The following is a 26,640-nucleotide window of genomic DNA, read 5'->3' on the forward strand; positions in this document are numbered from 1 at the left end:
GGCCCCAGTCCTGGCGCTGTTGCGGCAGCGGGGCGTATCGGTCCTGGGCTACCTGGACGACCTCCTCTTCTGTGCGGAGTCTCCGCAGGCACAGTGTCATACGCAGACTCTCCAAAAGGAGATTCTTCTCAAATGGAACTGGAATTCCGATTTCCTGGACAATCTGATCCGGCTGAGCGAGCGGACCAGGTAGTTTCTGGTTTGGGGGCCTCGGTCTCCGATGCTCAGTCAGGGGAAGCCCTTTTTTCCAAAAGTATCCAGGTTATCGATAAATGTGTTGGAACTGAAAGCGATCAGGTTTTGCCTGGTTCACCGGACCGAGCATCTTCAGGGCTGCTCGGTTCGGATTCCGTGGCCAATGTCAACCATCAAGGGGACACCAAGAGTGTTCTAGCGGCCGTGGAAGTGGCCGGCATGTTTTGGGCGGAACAGTTTGTTCCGACTCTGTCTGCAGTTCACGTTCTGGGTGTGGAAAATTGTCAGGCAGACTTTCTCAGCCGTCAGACCTTGGATCAAGGGGAATGGCCTCTTCAGACAGAGGTGTTTCACCAGTTGTGCCTTCATTGGGGCACCCCGGACGTGGATCTGTTGGCATCTCGGCTCAACAGAAAGGTGCAGAGGGTTGTAGCCCGCGCCCGCGATCCTCTGGCGGACGCCGCAGACGCACTGAATACTCTGTGGGGGCAGTACCAGCTGCTATATGCCTTTCCTCCTCTCAAGTTGTCACCGAAACTTCTTCGCAGGATAGAGGCGGAGGGAATTCCAGGCATCCTTGTGACTCCGGATTGACCTCATCGGGCCTAATATGCCGTCTTGGTCAGGCTGGTCGCAGACGCTCCTTGGCATCTTCCTCTCAGGGAAGAGCCGCTGTCTCAGGGACCGATCGTCCATCCTGCTTTACGATCACTGGCTTTGACGGCTTGGCTGTTGAGAGCCAGGTGCTGAAGGACAGGGGCTTGTCTGCTTCAGTTATCCCTACTCTGATTAAAGCGAGGAAAGCGACTTCCAGAAAGGTCTATCATCGCACATGGAAGTCTTATATCGTGTGGTGTGAATCCCTTGGGTTTCCTCCACGTTCTTACTCAGTGGCTCGGATATTGGCCTTTCTGCAATGGGGGGTTGAGCAGAAGCTGGCCTTGAGCACTATCAAGGGTCAGGTCTCAGCATTGGCAATCTTCTTCCAGAGGCCACTGGCTACTCATTCTTTGGTGCAGAATTTTATCCAGGGGGTGCGGCACCTGGCTCCTCCGGTGCGCGCGCCCTTGCCGCCCTGGGATCTTAATTTGGTGTTGTCGGTTCTCCAGAAACCTCCCTTTGAAAAAATTAGGGAGATTCCCTTGCTTACCTTATCCCAGAAGGTGGCCTTTTTGGTGGCTATCACTTCTGCACGCAGGGTGTCGGAACTGGCCGCATTGTCCTGTCGTTCCCTATATCTGGTGGTTCATAGGGATAAGGTGGTTCTTCGGCCGAATCCATCCTTCCTTCCTAAGGTGGTTTCAGAGTTTCATTTGAATGAGGATATTGTATTGCCTTCCCTGTGTCCTAAGCCCAGTCATCCTCGGGAGTTTGCGTTACACTCCTTGGATGTGGTTCGGGCGATCAGGGTGTACTTGGCTACTACTGACTCTTTTCGTAAGGCTGATTCACTTTTTGTGATCACAGATGGCCCTAGAAAGGGGTTGCCTGCGTCTGCCGCGACTATCTCCAGATGCATCAGACAGAGGGTGGTGCAGGCTTATTCTATTAAGGGTCGGGTTCCTCCGTTCCCTGTTAAGGCACACTCCACTCGGGCTCTTAGTGCTTCCTGGGCCTTCCGCCATCAGGCGTCGGTGCTTCAGGTTTGCAAGGCGGCTACCTGGTCGTCGGTTCATACCTTTACAAAATTTTATAAAGTTGATGTGCTGGCATCGGCGAATGCCTCTTTTGGCCGCAAGGTTTTGCAGGCCGCTGTTTGAGGGGACCGTTGGTTTACCTCGGGGGGGTTTTTTTTTTCAGTTGGGTCTCATCCTTTTGTTCGATGAGTCCTCGATGCTTCTGGTTGGCTCCGGTTGGGCCTTCTGGATTGGATTTTTATTTCGGTTATCCCACCCCTCATGTGTGGCACTGCTTTGGGACATCCCTACTGATATTAATCAAGAAGTCTGTGTCTGTCAATGAGCGGCAGAGAACTAGATTTTTGACTTACCGTAAAAATCCTTTTCTCTTAAGCTCATTGACAGACGCAGGACCCGTCCCTCTATTTTGAGTTGGGTTGGGTTGAATTCTCTGACACTGCTTTGTTACATAACTGACATCCTATAGCAGGGAGAGAGGATATACTCCCTGGGACTGCCCATAGGTGTGGCCAGAACTTTTTTTCCTGCCTAGTGTCCTACTCCTGTAGGGGGCAGTATATCCCTACTGATATTAATCTGTCAATGAGCTTAAGAGAAAAGAATTTTACGGTAAGTCAAAAATCCAGTTTTTTTTTCGCTATAAACAAAAAAACAGTGATAATTTTGGAAAAAAAAAAAAAAACTTTAATTCCTGCTATATAACATTCCCAATAAAAAAAAATTAAATTCAAATATTTTCATCATTTTAGGCTAATTTGTATTCTGCCACATATTTTTGGTTAAAAAAAAAATCCCAATAAGTGTTTATTGATTGGTTTGCTTAAAAGTTATTGCGTCTACAGGGGAATGATTTATGTCATATTTAAATTCTTTTTTCTTTTTTTACTAGTAACGGTGATCAGCGATTTTTAGCATGACTGCGACATTGCGGCGGACAGATCAGACACCTAACTGACATTTTTGACACTTTTGGGGGGACCAGTGACATTACTACAGTAATCAGTGCTAAAAGTATGCACTTTGACTGTACTAATGACACTGGCAGGGAAGGAGTTAACACCAGGGGCAATCAAAGGGTTAAATGCATGCCTAGGGGGTGTTTTCTAACTGTGAGATGGGTTCTAAATAGGAGGAACACAGAAGCCCTTTGTTGATTGCTGACAGAACAATGGTCTGCCGTGTTTATAATGGCAGACCACCGTTCTGTCTCCCTGAGGTGGGGGGGGGGGTTTAGGTGCCCAGTGGCAATCCGCAGATCAGCTTCCCCTCTTCGCGCAGCCGAGCCACCTTGCCGCAGTCGGCAAGAGGTTAAACTATTTTGATGTACTGCTTGCTATTTGTGATATTAGAAGGCAGTGAAGAGGATGATTGAAGAATTTGAAGATTAAATTAATAAATTAGGATAAAAGTTATTTCTCCACAAGAAGGATGAGGTCTATCATCTTAGGACACTTGGAACTTAGAACACCACTAATGGCTTATAAGTAACAACAAAATTGCCCCTGCCTCCATCTATAACTGGCCTTTACAGCAAGAATCACATGAAAGGGCAAACGCATGAATGACAAAACCAGAGAAAATCCCCTGCTTAACCCACCAACCAGTCTGCTTACCAGCCGAATTAACCTGTCCAACAGTATGCGTTAAAAACAGGGATTTTTAGCACACACTTGCAAACGCATGCGTAAGTTGCAAGGACCGTTAATGGATGATCAGTCTGTGTTGTATGTGTATGTATGAGTGTATAGCTATTAATGGTAAATTTTTAAACATTTTTTTGAGGGAGCAGGGGCTTCTTTTGTTGGCCATAATTGTTATGCTACTGGTGAAACCCCATAGAACGCTGCAACTTTTTTTTTTTAATTTTATGATCATTTATGTAATAGGTTTTACTATGAATTTGTGGAGCTTCAGGTATACCTAAATACATTTTAGTAAAGAAATTAATTTGTAAAGTGATGATTTTTACCTCTAGTAGTTTATAACTTGCAGTAAAACTTTTGCAAACTTGCCTTACATGGTTGAAAATGTAAGGGAACAGTTACGTTCTTATAATATTTTCTCTTTATTACCTTGCACTGGCTTTAAATTCATAATTTTCCCTCACCCAGACATCCTTATAGTGCTTATTGTACTCCCCAATGTATATTTTTGCTCAAAGTCATCTCATTTTCTGCCTTTATTCCTAACTAGCACTTTGTTTTCAGAAGTAAAATGGATTTTTTTTTTTTTTTTTAGTACATTTCTGTTTACTGTTTCTGACAAAATACATGTATTAACATCAAGTGCACCAATGATTTGGAGGCAAAACACTTTGTAAACAGATCATTTGTCATTTTCTTGATAGAACTGCTTCAGTAGTTATGCGTCTGTCGTTCTCCATCAATGCCATCAGTAGATCAGCATGTTCTGAGAAATGATGCCTGTAAATCTAGTATTTATGACAGATGGTGTGCAGTGATGTTTTTGATCACCACAAAGCTGTTCTATGCTATAGCCTTTTTTGTACCAAAAAGGTGAATATTTTTTTAAACTGTTACGCCCCTTTCACACAGTTCATTTCATCAGCTCAGTCACGTTTTTTCGTCATCAGTTCTTTTCATTCAACATCAGTTTTTCATCCTTAAGCCCTGGTTCACATAAGTGCGATTGCAGAGATCGCACGTAATTCGGAGCGCACTGCTCCTAAATTACATGCGATCTCATGTGCGGTGCGAATTTCAGCCATACACTTTGTATGGCTGAATTCGCACCGCATCCGCACTAAACTCACACAAGGCTTTTTTTTATTCGCAGCAGAATCGGATCGCATAGTGGTTCACACTAGTACGATCTGATTCTGTGCGAACTTGCAGATTGCACTGGGATATGCGATTGCAACTGGGGGTGTCGTTAACTTTTAATTGACACCCCCTTGCGTATCGCATATGGCAGTGTGAACTGCCAGAGGTGCGGATGCGATGCAGGATCACGCTACATATTCGCAGCGTTCCGGCATCGCACAAATGTGAACCCGCACTTATCTGTTTTTTTCATCCGTTTTTCATCCGATCCGTTTTTTTAACGAATGAAAAATAGAGCTTTCATCCTTTCAAAAAAAAAAACGGATGTTGACAGAAGCGAATGAAAACAAATGTAAATAAAATTATCATCCATTTACATCCATTTTTCCATAGGAATGCATTGAGGTCCGTTTTTCATCCACCAACGGATGGATGAAAAACAGACGCACAAGACAGCATGTGGGAAAGGGGCCTTAAAAGTACTCAGACATAAACACTTAGGTCCCTTTCACACATACGGACCGTTCGTCACCAACGGATGGATGAAAAATGGACATCAATGCATTCCTATGGAAAACGGACGTAAATGGATAATTCATTTACATCCATTTTCATCCGCGTCCGTCAACATTGGTTTTTTTTTTTTTTTTTTTTTTTGAATGGATGAAAGCCCTATTTTTCATCCATTAAACAAAATGGATCGGACCAAAAATGGATGACAGTGGATGAAAAATGGATGCAAAACTGATGACCAAAAAATGTGACTGAACTAATGAAATAAACAGTCCATATGTGTGAAAGGGGCCTTAGCAGTTAAACTGACTAGCCTACCTACCAAATGGCTGTACATTTTTCCCAGGCTTTCAAGTTGTCCAGCAAGCTCCCTTTCTAGCTTTAAAGTAGTTGTAAAGGCTAACACATATATATATATAAGATATTGTTTCACTTTAAGTACATTTTCGTTTACAGTACATACATACTCTGGTCCCATTGTGTACCTAAAAATGGGGGTATGCCTGTAAGTAAAAATATATATTTCTCTTTCGTTCATTGACGGACACAGCTCCTGATCTTCATAACCATTGGGTTATACTGCCCCCTACAGGAGTAGAACACTAGGCAGAAAAAGAATCTGGCTACACCTATGGACAGTCCCAGGGGGTATACTCCCTCTCTCGGTTATTGGTACTCAGTTTTGTTACAAACAGTGTCAGAAGAAAAAACCCAAACTCCATAGAGGGGTGGGTGCTCTGTCCGTCAATGAACATCAGCGAAATCAATTTTACGGTAAGTCAAAGATCACATTTTCTATTATGCTTATTGATGGACACAGCTCCTCATCTTCTTGACAACGTGGAACGTCCCAAAGCAGTTTTTCTGCCTTGTCAGGAGTAACGACCTAGCTCCTAGCCTGGGATCTCTGGTCCTGGCACATTTTTTCTTTTTAGATAGAAAATGTTTTTCTCCTGGATTTTTCCTGTGAGATCTACAATCAACTGCCGGGCTTGGCGACAGGCTGGATAAACTAGATCCATTGCTCACCCTAGTCTGGCCATCGAGCACGCGCAGACTTCAGCTCCGCCCTAGGTCAGCCGCGACATAGCCCCACTGGACAGGGGCTGGCTTGCATGCCTTGTGAGGTCGCATATGACCAGGTCTTGGCTCGAGTTGCAGCATTCCTCCTGGCCGACAGCCCCCATTTCGATGGCGAGGGGCTCTGTCTGGAGCAGTGCCTGCATGGTTCCTAGTATGGTGAGTATTTCTCCCCCTGGGGAATTTTGAGGTGGACGTGGGCCCCCTTGGGACGGTCAGACCCCCCCCCCCTGGGTTCCACTCCTTTCCGTCAGGCACCCCCTTTCATCTGTCTCCCATCCTACCCCACCCTCCACTTATGCTGGGGCTGTGTGGGTGATCTTGTCCACCTCCTGGGGTGGGGGCAGGGGCTATGCTGGCGATGGGAGCCAATGGGGGTGCACCGCCGGCGATTGGACAATCGGCTGTGCAGGGGGGGATTGTACTTAGTGGGGGCTCCTGCCAGGGCCCCCTGTCCTGCCTGGGCCTGTCCTTGAGGCCTAGGTATCCCTGGGTGCCATTTTTCTGTAGCCTGTGTTCTCTATCCACGGCGGCCATGTTTGTGTAGTCTGACAACCATTTTGCGGTGGTTTGCCATTGAAATTAGCGATGGCCATGACAGTGGAGCCGTATGGGTGGCGATTAAGGCAGTGGGAGCCCCTCCTCATCACTTCCTGATCACTGCACATAGAGTGCAGATTATCCTGGTGGCTGCAGGTGGTGAGTCTGGTGGGGTTCTCTCCCTCTCTGCTGAGGATTGCTTGGTGCTTTGTGCCTGGAAAACTGTGTGGTGATGCCAGCGCTGTGGGGGCTTTCCCTTTGCAGTGTTTTACACTTTTGTGGGGTCCCACTGGTGACTCATGGAGTCTTTGGAGCACCCTTTCCCCCCCCCGATCCCCTCTCTGAGGCTGTGGGGCCCTCCGTATTCCAGCCATCCATCGATGCACTGGCGGTGGTCCTGGAGTCCTTTGTGTCCCAGGTGGAGGTGGTTTTTGGGTGACGGGCTAGCAAAAAGCACCCCCCACCTTGCCCTGCCTCATCTGTCTCCTCAGATCCTGAGTATGATTTGGCCGCCATGGACGTGGGTCTCCCTGCTGGGTCTGCGACCACGCAATCAAAATCCTCAGATAGTGAGGATGATTCCTCCACATCTGCAAAAAAGCGCTGGTGGATGCACTGATTGTATCTGTGCGTGACACCATGAAAATGAAGGACGCAGCTGCGGCGGAGGCGCAGGTTCCTTTTGGCACTCACAAGCCATCCAGAGCGGCAAAGGTGTTTCCTTTCCCCGCCTATTTTTACAGAATTGTCGCTAAAGAGTGGGGATGACCAAAGCGTCCCCTTGGGGACCCTAAGCGATTTACTATGCGTTACCCCTATGAGGAGTCCCTTATTAAGAAGTGGACTGTTCCATTGGTGGTGGACCCTCCACTTTCCGGATTGAACAAGACAACCATGATTTTGGTTGAGTCCCCAGCCTTTAAGGATCCGGCTGACAGGAAGACGGAGGCTGTGGCCCGCAATATGTACAGTATCTCACAAAAGTGAGTACATCCCTCACATTTGTGTAAATATTTTTTTATATCTTTTCATTTGCCAACACTGAAGAAATGACACTTTGCTACAATGTAAAGTAGGGAGTGTACAGCTTGTATAACAGTGTACATTTGCTGTCCCTTCAAAATAACTCAACACTTAGCTATTAATGTCTAAACCGTTGGCAACCACTCCTAAGTGAAAATGTCCAAATTGGGCCCAAAGTGTCAATATTATGTGTGGCCACTATTATTTTCCAGCACTGCCTTAACCCACTTGGGCATGGAGTTCACCAGAGCTTCACAGGTTGCCACTGGAGTCCTCTTCCACTCCTCCCTGATGACATCATGAAGCTGGCGGATGTTAGAGACCTTGCACTCCTCCACCTTCCATTTGAGGATGCCTCACAGATGCTCAATAGGGTTTAGGTCTGGAGACATGCTTGGCCAGTCCATCACCTTTTACCCTCAGCTTCTTCAGCAAGGCAGTGGACTTCTTGGAAGTGTGTATGGGGTCATTATCATGTTGGAATACTGCCCTGCGGCCCAGTCTCCCAAGGGAGGAGATCGTACTCTGCTTCAGTATGTCACAGTACATGTTGGCATTCTTGGTTCCCTTAATGAACGATAGCTCCCCAGTACCAGCAGCACTCATGCAGCCCCAGACCATGACCACCCCTTCAAACTCTGAAGCAATGCTGAGAGCACTCAAATGTCTACTTCCCAAAGACGACCTCTGGATATGTTGGGGAGCACATGCACTCAACTTCTTTTGTCAATGGTGGCTAGGCCTGTTCTGAGTGGAACCTGTCCTGTTAAACCGCTGTATGGTCTTGGCCACCATGCTGCAGACTGCTTATCAATGTCCTGGAACTCCGAGTAACCAGACTGTCTGGATCAATGGACAGATCGTCTTCAGGGATGCCCAGTGCGCATTCAATCGGACATGGCCGTGGCTTATATCAATCACCAAGGGGGCACAAGGGGGAACAAGAAGTGCCCTGGCGGCTCTGGAGGTAGCCGCCGGCATTCTAAGGTGGGCAGAACAGTTAGTTCCTGCCCTCTCCGCCGTACACATTCCCGGGGTGAAAAATTGGCAGGCAGACTACCTCAGTCGGCAGGCGTTTCATCAGCTGTTTCAATGGTGGGGCACGCCCGAGGTGGATCTGTTGGCATCTCGGCTCAACAGAATGGTGCATAAATTTGTGGCTTGGTAAAGGGATCCACTGGCAGAATCCACAGACGCGCTGTGTCCCCGTGGGGTCAGTATTGTCTGATATACTCCTTCTCTCCTCTCAAGCTCCTGCCCAGACTCCTATGCAGGATCGAGGCAGAAAGGGATTCCGGTCATCATAGTAGCCCCGGACTGGCCTCACAGGGCTTGGTACACTGATCTGGTGCCGCTGGTTGCCAACGTTCCTTGGAAGCTTCCTCTCAAGGCCACCTTTCTTCAGGGTATCCAACATTTAGTCCCTCCAGTGCAGTCTCCTTGCTGCCTTGGGATCTTAATTCGGTGCTTTCAGCTCTACAGAATCCTCCCTTTTAAAATATTCGGGAGATTCCCCTGCTTATGCTGTCCCAGAAGGTGACCTTTTTTGTGGCTATCACCTCTGCTTGCAGGGTGTCGGAACGGCCGGCGTTATCCTGTCATTCCCCCTATCTGGTGTTTAACAAGGATAAGGTGGTGCTTCGCCCCTGTCTGTCATTACTTCCTAAGGTGGACTGTGGCTTTCATTTGATGGAAGACATTGTGTTGCCTTCTCTGGGTCCCAGGCCTAAACATCTGAAGGAAATTGCCTTGCATGCCTTGGATGTTGTCCGGGCAATAAGGGTGTACTTGGCAGCTACAGAGTCTTTCAGGAAGTCACTATCCATTTGCGCTTACGGATGGACCTCGCAAAGGGTTTTCCACTTCCTCTGCGACCGTTTCCAGAGGGATCAGACTGACGGTGGTTCAGGCCTATTCCGTCAGAGGTCAGGTTCCTCCTTTTTCTGTCAAGGCGCGCTCTACTAGGGTGCTTGGTGCCTCCTAGACCTGGTCGTTGGCGCACACTTTTACACTGTTTTATAGAGTGGTTTTGTTGGAATCTGTGGGTGCTTCCTTTTGCCGCAAGGTTTTGCAGGCTGCTGTTTAAAAGTTCCTGATCCTCTTTGAGGGTTTTTTTTTTTTTCAGGTGGTCTCCAGATATTTTGGTTGAGCCCCTGTTTCCTAGTTGGCTAATGTTTAGCCTTGGGATTTTTTTTGCTGTTTCCTTCCTCTCATGTTTAACACTGCTTTGGGACGTCCCAATGGTCAAGAATGACAGGATCTTTGTCTGTCAATGAATGCAAGAGAAAATGGGATTTTTGACTTACCGTAAAATCAATTTCTCTGTTGTTCATTAACGGACACAGCACCCACCCCTCTATGTTATAATTCTTTTGACACTGCTTGTAACAAAACTGAGTGACTATAGCAGGGAGAGGGAGTATACCAGCTGAGACTGCCCATGGAGGTAGCCTGAAGTTTTTTTCTGCCTAGTGTCCTACTCCTGTAGGTCAAGAATGGCAGGAGCTGTGTCTGTGAATGAACATCAGAGAAATGGATTTTACTGTAAGTGAAAAATCCTATTATTGCAGCTTACTAGTCATTAGATGTGGCATCTGCATTTGTTTTATTTTTCTAGGCTTTTTTCCTCTGCTTTCAACTGGTGATCTGGCCACTACCACACCACCTGTATTACAGCAGCTCCACTCTGGATGAATGCGCACATGGGGCAGATTTGAAAAGCAGTATTATCCATTTGGAGAGTCTTAGATGCATTAGCAGATTTAAATACACTAACAAATTAAAGCCAACCTCCAGCTCACACTTTATAATAAGTTACAGCTAATAATTGTTTTTTCCTTTTGGGATAAAGGTTCTTGCATAAATAAAAAAATAAAAGCTCCTCACTGTAAGCACCCCTGTTAAAATTAAAGGAGAAGCGCAGCTATACTTCTCCCATTGATCACAGGAGTGCAGTTCGTTCTGGGCTAAGGCCTGCATTTGGCTGACGTCACTCTGCCAGTCTAGGCTCGTGAAAGATCCCGACTTTACATTTGTGAACCACCCAGATGCCTGGACCAGCAGCTGGATATCTGCTCTCTGCAGGCTGAAGACCGATAACTAAGCAATCAGCATTATTTGATCACTCAATTCTTGGTCTTAGACGTGTTGGAACAGCTGCAGCCATTTAGGCAAGTATGATTGTTTTATTTTATTTTTTTAAAAGCAATACTTCTATTTTAAGTAATTTTTCTCATCCCTATAAACTGATACATCTGGAAAGGAGCTTGTTCTTTTGAAAACAGATTTACTGGCTGGATCACTAGATGAAATAAGAAGGAAGAAAGCATAACATAGAAAATGAATTCAGACATCTCAAATCTGGTAAACTGCAATGTAATGAATGTTTGCTTTTGGGTTTAATGCTTCTTTAGGGAGAAGCAGGTATTAGTATGCTGTGACCAAGATTATAATTGTTAAACATTTACATTGCAATGCATAACATGACTGCAGCCAGAGTAAGTGCTTTCATCTAGTGAAATATAGCAAAGGATGTTTAATATCTGAATAGCAACCATTACAAACCGAGGGAAATAAAAAGCATTCAGTGCATGGCAAAATGCAATAGGTTTTTGTCAACCTGATGATCCTTTGCTCTCTCTCGCAGGATAAGTTCCCCAAGGTTTAAAACTCAAAAATTTGTGGTCGAGAGTCTAAGGAGTAAAGTAGGCCCCTTAACACTTATTTGCTCTTTTAGTTAAATCTGAAATGCCTCTTTATTTTGCTTGCAAAAATAGATTTATTATATTACTATAAAAAAGTAGCTTCCATTATCAATAAGCAAGGCACAGTTTCTGAACTGTTGAATTGTATGTCGCCTATTTGCATTTTGCTCAAACTTGCGTAGAATTACTGAAAACTTGTAAAGCTGCTTCTTATAAGAAAGACTCATTTGCATGTGCTTGTCAATAAGGCTTTAAAATTGAAAGTGCTTTGACAAAGTTGATCACGTGCTAAATAATCCTGTGCTGCTGCTAGATGTATGCAGAGCATGTTAGGGAAATGTGTGCAATTAAGTAATCTCCTGGCAAACCCTTGCGTGATAGAAAATAGCAGTTATCAGCAATAAAATTCTTGTGCTGACTACATCTACAGTAATTTGTTTTGCCTTTAATTATATGAAAGAAAATTGACATGCTGTCCATTTCTGAAGCCTGCCAAAATGCAAAATGTTTAATTAAGGAAAAATGTTTACATATATTTGAGCTCTGGTTATTTCCTTTAAAAATAAGTATTTTAATGAAATAAACATTGCTTGGGGTGAAACGTAGAATTTTTGCAAGTGTTAGAAATGGTAAGTCTACAGCAATTTATATGGGGTATATAGATATACTTTGACAATTAAACTATTATGGAAAAGAGTGTATTTTGGTTAAAGTAGCACAATTTTAGAAAGCTTTGAAGTTGAACTTCAGGAATTCAGCAACTTTAATAAAAGTGCAGACATACTATGAGTTAAGTCCAACCAGGTGAATGGCACCTCCTGGAACTTATCCCTTACATTTTTTATTTTATTTTTTTCAAATATTTTATTTATTCAAAGACTGACGTGCCAGTACAGATAAATACAACAGTGAAAAAGTTCTCCATATACGGGCATACCATGTAAACAAAAGATATGTAACAATTAAAAGAAGAAATGTGTGACCTTGAAATGTAATATCACAATCCTTACATTTAGAGGATGGAAGATCTTTAAACAGGTAGGGAAAAGGAAGGCACGGGCTTTCAAGGCACAACAGTATCACAACTAGGAAAGCACAAGTGTCGCATCAATTACAATGGACGTCACGTCTTCTTAGTTTTTTCTATGTTTGTAGTGAAGACATGGAGCAGAAGGATAGAGAGGCAGCGAGAAAGTAGGGGAGTAAACATAGAGAGGAGTATAGAAGAAGGGGAGGGAAGGAAAAAAAAAAGGGGGAGGGAGCTCAGCTCCAATCCCCGGGTAGGGGGGCCAAAGGAGTGTGTGTCACTATGTCACATCACCAAAACTTAGATCTGAGGGGTCCCAGTGGTTGCAGGGCAGAGCATGGCTTGTCCCCTGTCAGAAAGGATAAAGTCGTTCCACAGCCCCCTTAGCATATCTGTCTGTTTTGTACAGGGACGATAAACGTAGGTCTTCCATTTTGTTGATATCCTCAATTTTTCGAATACAATCACTAATAGTCGGAGGTTCCAGCACAAAGGAACACAGGATTTGGCCACATTAAGTATATGGAGTTGGATGGACTTTTTATATGTCTTAAGTGGGATACCAGATATGTGTAGCAAGAAGAAAGCAGGATCATTGGGGATCACATATTCTGTGAACTCATGGGCTAGGTCTCGTACTGCTCCCCACTATCTGGATAGCCTCCAGCAGGACCAGAATACATGTAGCAGCATTCCCGGCTCCCCCCGACACCTCCAACAGCATTCCGAGGTATGTGGGTAGAACTTGTGAAGTAGGGAAGGGACACGGTACCATCTCGTAAGAATCTTATAGTTAGTCTCTTGGATGTTAATGCAAGCTGAGGCTTTTAAGGCAAGTGTGTATATCCCTTAAATTTACCTCTGACAGCTTCAACGGTGGATGCTCAGATATCAGCTCCTTAGAATGCAAGGTTGATGCAACTGCTATAACTGCCCTTTCTGCCCAATCACATAAACTCTTTTATTATGTAAACTCATTCACAAAATACAAAGGCTTCTGTGAATGGGCAGCAGAGGGCAGTGGGCATAGCTGCTTCGTATGCTTCTCTCCTCTCAGAAGTGTGATAAAACTGTCAGAGGTGGCATTGTACCTTGTTGGACTTAATTCTTGGTATGCCTGCACTTTTATCAAAGTGGCTGAAATCCTAGAATTCAGCTCTAAAGGCTAAGTTCACCTTTTGGAACTTGCGACCCAAACTAAATTGACAAGTGGCGTTCAAGGCTCCACTAGGTCCTCTTATGTAGCAATGGCTTGCAGTGCAGACAAGGACAGAGCAGGTCCCAGCTCTAGACACCTGATGGAAGGGGGAAAAGTCCTGGAAGGCGCAAATCTGTGCAAAACCTTATAGGAAAGTGTATGACCGCCTCAGCCTGGGTCCAACAAGGCAACGCACTCAAAGCGTTTCTTTCCTCCAACGGGGCTTTGTCATCGGGATCTCATGACTAAGCTCTGTGGGTGGAGTGAAATGTGCTGGGTGAGTGGCCTGGTTGGAGCCCAGGCTGAGGCTGTCGTACACTTTATATGGGGTTTTGCAGAGATCTGCAACTTTCAGCTTTTGGATCTTGGTAATTGTTAAACCCATATTTAGGGTATACCGTGTAACATGTTCCACCATGGGACTGATGACTAAGCTCTGTTGGGGTAGTGGCCGGGCTGTAGTCCGGGTTGAGGCTTTCATACGGGGTTTTGTAGAGATGTGTGACTTCCACCTTTTTGCGCTTGTTACACATTAAACCCATGTTTAGGGTATACTGTGTAACATGCTCTGGTAGATGATAGAGAAAACTGGATTTTTGTAAGAGCTTACCATAAAATCCTTTTCTCTGAAGTTCGACAGGCGCAGCACCCGCCCCTCTACTTCTGAGTGAATGGGGTTTTTTCTATTCTAAACACTGCTTGCAACTAAACTGTTTGATGATAGTAGGGTGTGTGGGGTTATGCCTGCAGGGACAGCCCCCAAAGGTGTTGAGCTTTTTTGTGTATAGTGCAACAAATAAATAATGCAGTGGTAAACAAAAACTACCAAAAGAAAGCTCTATTTGCGGGGAAAAAATTACTTAAATGTCATTTTGGTAGATCTTTGCATGTTTGTCTTTGTCAGTTAAAATAACGCACTGCTGTATCGCAAAAAATGGCCTGGTCATGGAGGGTACTTTTTCCAGAGGTCAAGTGGTTAATTGGCAATCATTGAGCCTTTCTGCTTAACAGCTGTTGAAACAGAATTTCTCTGTCGCTCATTGACAGACGCAGTCCTCTTTGATTAATATCAGTAGGGTTATACTGCCCCCTACAGGAGTAGGACACTAGGCAGGAAAAACGTTCTGGCCACACCTTAGGGGCAGTCACAGAGGGCATATCCTCTCTCTCCCTGCTACAGGATGTCAGTTTTTTTCTGCCTAGTCAGGAGTAAGGACCTAAGTTCCATGCTGGGATCTCTGGTCCTGGCAAGCTTTTTTTAGATAAATCTTTTTTAGTTAGCTTTTTCTCTCCAGTTTTTGTTCCTGTGAGATCTTCAAGCAATTATGCTGGATCTGGGCGACGGGCTGGATGTTGAGATCCAGTGGTCACCCCAGCCGGCCTACAAGCGCGTGCAGGCCCTAGCTCCGCGCTGGGTCGGCCGCGACATAGTCCCATTGGACGGGGACTGGCCCTGCGAGTTAAACGCCTCGCCAGGTCTCCCACGACCAGTCTGAATCAGAGTCGCGGCGTCCTTGTTGGCCGACAGCCCCCCCACCTCGGTGGAGAGGGGTTCTGTCAGGAGTTGGTACCCGCCTGTTCCGGTATGGTGAGTAGAATGTCCCCTTTCCCTCTGTCAGGTGGACGCGGGCCTATCCATGGGATGGTCGGACCCTCATGACCGGGTTCCCTTCTATCCTGTAACACACTCCTCCTCCTAAGATGGGGTGGTCGCAATCCATCCCTGCGAGCTCCCTCCCGCCGGCAGGCCGAGCCGAGTACCACTCGGGCCCAGGCCGCCCCTTCCAGGACAGCAGGCTTGGTTTGGGAGCTGACAATCTGGTAAAATCTATTGCTGCTAGCTGCATTATAGATTAAGGATCCATGACTAAGGTCTGTGTAGAGCGCCGCAAGTCATGCAGGATACAAGCATTTACCGATCGATCGGTCGACTGCAGCCACACGGAGCGCCGTTGCGGGCACGCGGGGCCGCCATTTTGGCGTAGCCTAAGTGTCCCCTGTATGGCGGCGGCCATCTTTGATACACCCAGCTTGCCTCGAGGAGCAGCGGTGGGAGTCCCGGAAGACGTGTAAAAGGGCAGAGCCGCCTCCTTTACCCGGGTAAATCGATCCATAAGACTTCCTGTTCTGTAAGGACAGCGCTGAGAGCAGTTCGGTAGGAGCTTCTGTGCATCAGGTGGTGAGCCCTTGGGGTGTCTCTCTCTCCCTCTCTGTGGGGGTTCCAAAACAGGTGGCACTGAGGGGCGCTGTTGCGCTGGGGGATTACATAGGAAAAAAAAAAAAAGTTTTTATCGTTTTTCAGTCTGTTTGCTGACAGGTGTTCCTGGCTTTGCCATGGACCCTGCTACACATGTATCCCCACCTGATCCCCTCGAGGGGGCCACAGGACCCTCCAATTCTCCACTCACTATTGATGCATTGTCAGCGGTTTTGGAGCCTTTTGTATCCCAGGCGGAGGTGGCCTGTCAGGGACGGGGGCGGAAAAAAGACCCCCGCCTACCCCTATTTCGTCTGACATTTCAGATACAGATTCTGAGCCTGTCGCGGCGGCTGCAGGTCCCTCTTCTGGGGTTGGGGTCTCGTATCCCGTCTACTCGGATAGCGAGGAAGACGTTTCTGCCTCCGCTATAGCGCAAGACGAAGCGCTGGTAGATGCACTGATTGTGTCTGTCCGGGAAACCTTAAGACTTGAGGTTACACCTACGGAGGCAGTTGATACTGAAATTGCTTTTGGTACTCGCAAGCCTACCAAGATGGCAAAGGTGTTCCCTTTGCCCAAATGTTTTGATGATATAATTAAGGAGGAATGGGTCCGTCCAAATCGAACCCCTGGTATTTCCAAACGGATTGCTAGACGCTATCCGTTTGAAGAATCCCTCCTTAATAAATGGACGGTACCACCGTCGGTGGATTCGCAGATTTCCAGACTAAATAAAGCTACTGTTATCCCGTTGGAGGACGCTCCGTCTTTTCGGGATCTGGTGGACCGTAAGGCGGGATCTATATCCCGCTCTATATTTTTCCTGATAGGGTCAGCCTTTCGGCCAGTGTTTACCATTGCTCTGGTTTCACAAACATTGACAGAGTGGACCAAGTTGTTACTCCGAGATCTGGAGGGGAGAAGTCTCCCCCCAGCAGTATCGGACTTGCTGGAGCAGATGGTACAAGTGCTACAGTTTGTCTGTGACGCCGCCCTGGACGCCGCTCCATTAATGGGGCGCGTATCGATCTCGGCGGTGGTCCTTCGGCATATGCTGTGGTTAAAATGCTGGTCGGCGGATCAAGCTTCCAAAAAAGCCTTGGCTAATCTCCCTTTTCAAGGGGATCGCCTGTTTGGTGCCACCTTGGATGAGATCATCAAGGGTCTCACTGGTGGCAAGAGCCCCTTTTTACCACAGGCTACTAAGGGGAAAGGACCTCATCGCAGACGGGGACCTTCCTTTTCCGCTCATAAAAAGTTTTTTCGCTCCTCTGGGGCGGGCGATAAGGCGAAGTCCTCCAAAGCCCCCCCAGGGGGTTTCAAAGGGCGCTGGTCGGGTAAACAAAGGTCAGGCTCTGCCAGACCTGAAGATAAGACCACTACAGCCTGAAGGTGCGCCCCCACCTATATCTGGGGTGGGGGGACGTCTTCACCGGTTTCCGGACCCATGGCTTTCCAGGATTCCAGACAAGTGGGTTCAAGAGGTCATACGGTCGGGATACAAGATCGAGTTTCGAATCACTTCCACCGGTGCGGTTCTTCCCTTCCAATATCCGACTATCCCCGGATCGCTTAGAAGCTTTGCGGGGGGCAGTGACGGATTTGATGCAACAAGGAGTAGTGGTCCACGTTCCTTCCTCGACAGAACATTTTCAGGGGTTCTATTCGAACCTATTCACAATACCCAGAAAAGAAGGCAAGGTGCGTCCAATTCTGGACTTGAGAGCACTCAATCATTTTGTCCGGGTGCAAAAATTCAAGATGGAGTCCATTCGCACAGTGGTGGCCTCCCTGCATCAGGGGGATTTTCTGGCGTCCATAGACATCAAGGATGCCTATCTTCACATTCCCATTTACGCAGGACATCAGCGTTTCCTTCGCTTTGCCGTAGGAGAGAACCATTATCAGTTTGCAGCGTTACCCTTTGGTCTCGCCTCTGCCCCCCGGGTCTTCACAAAGGTCTTGGCCCCAATTTTGGCGCTGTTGCGACAGCGGGGCATTTCGGTTCTAGGCTACCTAGACGACCTTCTTCTCCTTGCGGAGTTTCCGCAGGCTCTGTTGCTAAACTTGGAGATCACTATGATCTCTTTGGAAGAGTTCGGGTGGCTGGTGAACCGGCAGAAATCATCCCTGGTCCCCACCAGGAGATTGAACTATCTGGGCCTAACTTTGGATACATCCTTGGCAAAAGTGTTTCTCCCGGCGGAGAAACTCCAGAAGATTCAGTCGACGACTCAGTTATTATTGACCGTCAACTGGCCTTCCCTGAGGACGTTCATGAGGGTTCTGGGACTGATGGTGGCCTCCTTCGAGGCAGTACCGTTTGCCCAGTCTCATACCCGGATTCTTCAAAAGGAGATTCTTCTCAAATGGAACCGGAATCCCGATTCCCTGGACAATCGGATCCGGCTGAGCGAACGGACCAGGGGATCTCTGGTTTGGTGGCTTCGGTCACCGATGCTCAGTCAGGGGAAGTCATTTCTTCCAATCTATTGGACGATTGTCACCACGGATGCCATTCTATCCGGGTGGGGTGGGGTTCTCGGCAGACGATCTGCTCAGGGGCTCTGGTCCCTGGAAGAATCCAGGTTACCGATAAATGTATTGGAACTGAGAGGGATCAGACTTTGTCTGATTCACTGGACAGAGCAGCTCCGGGGCAGCCCGGTGCGGATCCAGTCGGACAATGCCACGGCCGTGGCTTACGTCAATCACCAGGGGGGCACCAAGAGTGTCCTGGCGGCCGTGGAAGTGGCCGGCATCCTGCGTTGGGCGGAACGATTTGTTCCATCTCTCTCCGCGGTATTCATTCCGGGGGTGGAAAATTGGCAGGCAGATTTTCTCAGCCGTCAGATTCTAGATCAAGGGGAATGGTCTCTTCATCCAGAGGTATTTCACCAATTGTGCCTTCGTTGGGGCACCCCGGATGTGGCTCTGTTGGCATCTCGGCTCAACAGGAAGGCGCGGAGGTTTGTAGCCCGCTCCCGCGATCCTCTAGCGGACGCCGCAGACGTGCTGGTCGCCCCGTGGGGGCAGTATCAGCTACTGTAAGCCTTCCCTCCTCTCAAGTTGCTAACGAAACTTCTTCGCAGGATAGAGGTGGAGGGAATTCCAGTTATCCTGGTGGCTCCGGACTGGCCTCGTCGGGCCTGGTACGCCGACTTGGTCAGGCTGGTCGCGGACGCTCCTTGGCGACTTCCCCTCAGGGAGGATCTGCTGTCTCAGGGACCGATCTTCCATCCTGCTTTACGATCTCTGGCTTTAAAGGCCTGGCTGTTGAGACCCAGGTGCTGAAGGACAAGGGGTTGTCGGCTTCAGTTATCCCTACTCTAATTAAAGCGAGGAAAGCGACTTCCAGAAAGATCTATCATCGCACATGGAAGTCTTATATCACGTGGTGTGAATCCTTTGGGTTTCCTCCGTGTTCTTACTCGGTGGCCCGGATATTGGCTTTTCTGCAACAGGGGCTTGAGCAGAAACTGGCCTTGAGCACTATCAAGGGTCAGGTTTCAGCGTTGACAATCTTTTTTTTTTTTTTTTTTTTGGCTACTCAGTCCTTGGTGCGGAATTTCATCCAGGGGGTGCGGCACCTGGCTCCGCCGGTGCGCGTGCCTTTGCCGCCCTGGGATCTTAATTGGTGTTGTCGGTTCTTCAGAAACCTCCCTTTGAAAATACTAGGGAGATTCCCTTGCTTACCTTATCCCAGAAGGTGGCCTTTTTGGTGGCTATCACTTCTGCACGCAGGGTGTCAGAACTGGCCGCATTGTCCTGTCGTTCCCCATATCTGGTGGTTCATAGGGATAAGGTGGTTCTTCGTCCGAATCCATCCTTCCTAAGGTGGTTTCAGATTTTCATCTAAATGAGGATATTGTGCTACCTTCCCTGTGTCCTAAGCCCAGTCATCCTCGGGAGTTTGCGTTACACTCCTTGGATATGGTTCGGGCAATCAGGGTGTACTTGACTACTACGGACTCTTTTCGTGAGACTGATTCACTTTTTGTGATCACGGATGGCCCTAGAAAGGGGTCGCCTGCATCTGCCGCGAATATCTCTAGATGGATCAGACAGACGGTGGTACAGGCTTATTCTATTAAGGGTAGGGTTCCTCCGTTCCCTGTTAAGGCGCACTCCACTCGGGCGCTTAGTGCATCCTGGGCCTTCCGCCATCAGGCGTCGGTGCTTCAGGTTTGCAAGGCGGGTACCTGGTCGTCGGTTCATACCTTTACAAAATTTTATAAAGTTGATGTGCTGGCATCGGCGGATGCCTCTTTTGGCCGCAAGGTTCTGCAGGCCGCTGTTTGAGGGGACCGTTGGTCTACCTCGAGGGTTTTTTTCTGTTGGGTTTTCAGTTGAGTCTCATCCTTTTGTCTGATGAGCCTTTAAGACTTCTGGTTGGCTCCGGTTGGGCCTTCTGGATTGGATTTTTCTTTCTGTTATCCCACCCCTCATTTGTGGCACTGCTTTTGGACGTCCCTACTGATATTAATCAAAGAGGACTGCGTCTGTCAATGAGCGACAGAGAAAATTGGATTTTTGACTTACCGTAAAATCCTTTTCTCTTAAGCTCATTGACAGACGCAGTACCCGCCCCTCTATTTTTGAGTTGGGTTGGGTTGAATTCTCTGACACTGCTTTGTTACATAACTGACATCCTGTAGCAGGGAGAGAGAGAGGATATGCCCTCTGGGACTGCCCCTAAGGTGTGGCCAGAACGTTTTTCCTGCCTAGTGTCCTACTCCTGTAGGGGGCAGTATAACCCTACTGATATTAATCAAAGAGGACTGCGTCTGTCAATGAGCTTAAGAGAAAAGGATTTTACGGTAAGTCAAAAATCCAATTTTTGTCGACTCTTGAAATGCATTTTTTACACTGAGTTGGCCAACCTGCAGTGAAAGTAGGTGGCGAAAGGGAAAAGTAGGAAGCAGAGCCATCTGTAATAGGCAAATATGAATGTCCACATGCACACAAATAATTACAGTTTATACATACAAGGATTTACAATTTTATCCCAATGAAAAGATTTACATCTGGCTTATATCTTTTATACTCGAGTCTAAAATAAAGGCTTATTCCCATAAAGAATAGATTGGGTTGCCTTGTTGTTGAATATTTATAAAATGTAAATGCATTTGGGCAATAAAGAACTGTAGTTTTTATTAATGTGAGTGAACAGAGGGGGTTCTTTAGTGTTAGGAATTAGTTTAACCGTTATGTTTTGGTGTCAGACAGTTGAGCTTTAATTGAGGGTTAAAGTGGAAATAAAGGCAAACTCTTAACTATTCTTAAAAACATTCCCACCTCTGTTTGCTTACCTATGCTGCATACCCTGTAAAAACAAGATCTGTGTACTTACCTATTGTTAGTTCAGTCATTTGATCCAGCAGCTCCAGCTGCCCTGTATTAGTAAACATCTGCTGCAGGGACGGGTGCACTGACAATGGCTGGGCCATTGGAGCCGGTTGAATACATCAAAGCTTTGGGAATTCACAGCCGTTGGTGAGCGCACTCTTACACAGGGGAACCTGAGCTGCTTAATCGGCAATGACTGGACCAGATTAAAGAAAAAGTACACGGATCGCTAGTTAGTCTTTAATACCATTTTAAAGTGGTTGTAAACTCAATTTTAAGACTTTTACCTATAGGTAAGCCTATATTAAGGCTTCCCTATAGGTGCTATAAATATCTCCTAAACTTGCACCGTTTAGAAGATATTTACAGTGCATGCAGCCGATGACGTCATTGGCGCATGCGCTCTAAAGGAACGGCCACCCGTGCCGTTCCTTCAGAGCCCAGTGCCGTGAACGGCGGCTCCCGCCCGCATGCGCGGGAGTGATGTAATCGCGCCTCAGGCCAATCAGATGGCATGTTGGCCGTCCTGTCGCTGAGTGGGTGGCACTGCGGGGGGCTTCGTTTTTAGGTAAGTACTTCATAATGAGCTAGTATGCGATGCATACTAGCTTATTATGCCTTTGTCTTTACAGTTTTTTTTTCTCCTTTTTTTTTCAGAGGGTTTACTTCCTCTTTAAGTTGAGGGTCAGACTTTAGTGGGTTAAGCGTTGGGAGGAAAGACAAGCTAAGGGCTCAGTTAATTCAGGCAGAGTTAATTGTTAAAGCCCAACACAACAGGCTCTTTTTTTTTTTTTTTAAGGGTGTTTAGTGGGTTTTTTATTACATTGTAAAGCAGCTATGTATTCCAGAACTGCCCCATTATAAATATCTTTGTGATCCAGCATGGCTCCTCTTTTGGCATTTATTTGTACTCTAATACAGGAAATTTGTTACTAGCTGAATCAGGTGAAACAGAAAAAGCCTAAAAAAAGAGAACTAATGCAGCCACCACATCTATTGATTTTAAGCTGCAATATATTACATGTTTGGTTTTGGGATGAAATATGGGAGCTGACATTTTCCCTAAAGTTTTTTCACAAAAAATGATTTTGCCGTTTCTTCGTTATCCTTCATATTTATATATATATAACCGACCCAGAAAGGCTTCAGAAAGTTTTAAAATTTTGTTTTCATTGGTGTCATTTTTTGATGTTTTGATTTTGAATTTCTTCCTTGAATGGCTATTTAAATAAATACTGTATTAGTGTCACTGCTCCCCTCAGGTTTCCGCCAAAATGTCACAGTCCCACTATCGCCGCCATTACAGTAAACCGTAAAATTACATAAATCTATCCCCTACTTTGTAGATGTGATAACTTTTATGCAAACCAATCATTATATACTTATTTGGATTTTTTTTTACCACAAATATGTGACAGAATACATATTGGCCTAAATTGATGAAAAAATTTTATTTTATTTTTCAGAATTGTCGCTCTTTTTGGTTTTTTAGCGCAAAAATTAAAAACCGCAGACATGATCAAATACTAATAAAATAAAGCTCTATTTGTGGGGAAAAAGGGACTACAATTTTATTTTGGTACAGTTTTGCACGACCGCGCAATTGTTAAAGTAACGCAGTGCCTTATCGCAAAAAATGGCCTGGTCATTAGGGGGTAAATGGTTAAGTGGCTGTTTTTACATGCAGGGGCTGCGCCTATTTAAATACCCTAATCAGATCTGATAGATTGTATTCACTGTTTAGCCAACACATTTTTACCTGGCACCTTACATTTTTCTTTTTAAATCTGTGTAGCCAGGTGGTGTCTATAGGGTCAACCATTGCCCGAATTTTGGTTGATATTGCAGGATTTGAGCAATATACTGTGAGCTTTAATTGTCCGGGAGTGGCAATTTCAATGCTTCACCTTTCCCTTTTAAGAATGAACCTGTATAAACACTATACATTTCCACATAGATTCTTGTAACATTTATTAAGATAACCTTTTACAGTATTTTCTTGTCTTTTTGTAGTTTCCATTTAGCCTCTTCTAACCTAAAAGTTTAGTGTTCTGTTGTTTGATCCTCAGAGACCTGTACTTTGTTACGTGTCTCTGAAGAGTTGTTGGTTGTAAAGTATATGTACCTTTGTACCTTGTTTCAACTTCAGCATTAGGTTTGCATTATCTTAGAACATAAGCGTTTGTATTTATAGGCTGTTTTTACCCCTTACATTTCTGCATTTCTTACTATGGTGTGTGTTTTGCATTTAGAAGTACATACTAAATTACCGGACAGTAATTATGAATAAGCAAAGGTATAACATTATTTTTTATCAGTTATTTTAAAAATTAGAATTAGTTTGCTTTGTGAATCCTCTATTCAGATTTAAATTGAAGTTCCTAGGTGAGACATTATAAAATTAAATTTTAAGAAAAAAAAAATGATTCTTACTGTAAGATCATGTTTAGACTTGCTTGAGAAGCAGATCACTGTACCCCTGTATTTTTGAGGCCATCTACCAAAATACAATAGCCATAGCAGCAGATTGGTTCATATGCACAGTATAGAGTAAACTTGAGAAATTGGTTACTTTTTTTTTTTTTTTTTTTAACCTGCAGGCTAAAAGACAAAAACTGCATATGGTTATCTTACGTCGTCATGATTTTTACAATTTCTTGTTTATATTGAGAAATAATATCACATTATTTAGCCACAAAAAGTTTATTTATATATGTCAGCCAGGTGATCTGTTAAATATTGCTCAAACACTTGGCCATTTTGTATTTTTGCTGGGTATATGCATGTTCTACAGCTGCCCCGTGTGAATTTAGGCCTTGTGTGTGCCTGAGTCTTTGAAGAGGGATGAAGTACATCTTATCTTAGTGTGTGTTCTCTACTCCGGGGTGTGGATCAATCACAAGCTACAAAGGCATCCAAATAATGGAGTGTGGCAATCCAATATACTTACTAATTTGTACAAACCTTTCTTATTATAATTCTAAAAACTGTTTTTAATTGGAACTATTTGCTGGCTAATTAGGTTGCCCACTGAGTAATCTTTGTACATTCTTGTCACAGGACTTTATTAAGCTTAACAGTTCATTTCAGTAGCACAAGCAAACTTCCTGACACATTGCATTGTTTTCTCTGCTTTTGTTCTTTATTGTTCTCCATTATTTTGTTCATAATAACAATTTATTATAATTTTATGTAGATTGTGACACATAGAAGAACTTTTTTTTCTACTAAACAAGACTAACAATGTAGTCATTTCAAGCCTAAAAGAAAATATTCAATAAATTCAACGCATTTTTCTTATCTGCTGCCATGAAAGTAGCTTCTGAAAACAGACAGTGCTGTATGTGGATCCTTGTGAAATGGCACATGCTGTGCAGTGTTTATAAATACACCATCATGCAGCAGGCTTTACTCTGTAAAATGAAACTGCAGTTATGTTGCTTTTAATTTCCTGTAGTGCTGGAGTACTTTACGAGCTTTTACATGGCTTTGGCTGTGTAGTGGAAATTGTAATATTCCCTACAATTCTGTGCAGCTATTTAGGTGATCTTTTCATTTCCAGTGGGATATTATTTCTTTTTTTTGTTTGTTATTTTCACAGGATAAAAAGTGGATTCTCAATCACGAAGATGTGACACTAGGAGAACTACTGGGAAAAGTAAGTAAAGAGGATGGATAGCAATAAAATGCTTTCTCATTCTTTCAATAGAACATAAGCAAAAAAATAAATAAAATGGAGCCTACCTAAGATATAAACTCGTGCAAACTCATTCGATGTCTTCCCCCTAAAGGGAGTATTTGTAACAAAACAGTCCTAAAGCTCTTCATATAACCTTATTGTTGCTTATTGAATATATGAGTTGCTTAAGAAAAAACACTCAGAAATTACCAAGGGATAACCCAGTTGCCATATATACAGATTTTACTTTTTGGGGTTTGCCCTGAGTTCAAAAAAGTAACACCTCTTCTAATCCCATTTTTCTTTTTAAGTTGGATACTGATTTAACTGCTCTAGACAAAGCAGACACAGAAGGAAATGAAGAGGACATTGAGGCAGTTTTGGAGTTTTTCTTCCCCATATTGCCACATTTTTGAAGAGGGAGCTTCATACAACATAGTTGCTAATGTAGAAAAGCTCACTGCTGCTGTCCACAAAATCCTTGAGGTTGTGCAGTTTGATTCTTCATCTCTTCATGCCCCTTTGGATGCAAAGAAACCTGCAACATCCTCAAGAACATTCCCTGTTCATAAACAAGTAGCATGTGCAATCTACCGTATAATGATTGGATCACTCTACCAAGAATTTTTACCCTCTAAATCTCTACCAAACTCTATCTAGTGGAAAAAGGTTTCAATAAACTGTGGTCTATGCCTGTAATTGATCCTGCCATCTCAGTCTTAAACAAACCTCTCACTGTACCTATTGAAAAGGTTTCTTCTTTCATGGACTCTGAAGTTTGAGATGCTCTTAAAGGCTCTCTTCACTTTGGCATACCCAGCCCTGCATCAAGCTCTTGCTGCAATTTCAGTATGTCAAACTAACTGGACTAGGGCAATGAGCAAAAGGCATTATTTTGTTTTCCACGACCATGCTGTAACAGAACAAATACCTTCTGCTCTGATATTTTTGTTTTTGTGTGGATGCCCTAGAGCTTGTCATGAGACAAATTTCTGAATGTCCCTGATCTTCATTCACATGCGCAGAAAAGCCTAAAGCAACCTGTAAAAGAAGCCCCACATGTATGTCTTTTCAAGGAAGCTCTCTCTTTGGATAGGCATCTGACCGATTTATAAAATATATCACAGAAAGGAAGGATTTACTTCACCAGCTGACAATCCTAAAACCCCGTTCTCCTCAGAAGCCGTTACCTCTGCAAAATAGAGCACTCTATCTCTCTGCCCAGGCTTCACCTTCAAAACATGAGTTCAGCCTGTTCTTTTGGCACAAGACTTGGGCCACAAAGCCCAGCAAGTCTTTTATAAAGCTCTCTTCCCAATAAAGAGGCACCCTCACTCAATAAACAGACTGGGGGTGATCTGTTTCCTTCACTCCAGGTCACAGATGTCCTAGACCTGTGGGGTAATCGATGGTTTGAGATGTGTACAAAATAGAGTTTGAAATTTTACCCATAACTCCACATTCTTCTTCTTTAAAATAAACAAAAGGGCAGTTAGATTTGCAAAATGCCTGGATCTCTTGTCTCAGGGAATAGTTGTACCAGTACCCCCAAAATATGTGCTAAAAGGGTTTTCTCTATCGCTCATTGACAGACGTAGTCTTCTTGATTCTCAAGAGCTGGGTTATGTTGTCTCCGCAGGAGTAGGACTAGGCAGAATGACAAAACGTTCTGGCTCCACCCTAGGGGGCAGTCCCTGAGGGTATATCCT

General features: G+C 45.1%; 1 protein-coding gene across 3 annotated transcripts in view; it reads left to right on the top strand.

Moving 5' to 3' along the window:
* The window catches only part of FER (FER tyrosine kinase), a 452,282-nt gene that overhangs the window by 255,246 nt on the left and 170,396 nt on the right, over nucleotides 1–26,640 (top strand). For all 3 annotated transcript variants that reach the window (XM_082263755.1, XM_082263756.1, XM_082263757.1), the window contains one exon: nucleotides 24,854–24,910. In XM_082263755.1, coding sequence (XP_082119881.1) covers nucleotides 24,854–24,910 — 57 coding nt within the window. The remainder of the gene's footprint in view (nucleotides 1–24,853; nucleotides 24,911–26,640) is intronic.

The sequence above is a fragment of the Pelophylax lessonae genome (assembly GCF_965119305.1).
Source record: "Pelophylax lessonae genome assembly, chromosome: 1".
In the NCBI taxonomy this organism is placed as follows: domain Eukaryota; kingdom Metazoa; phylum Chordata; class Amphibia; order Anura; family Ranidae; genus Pelophylax; species Pelophylax lessonae.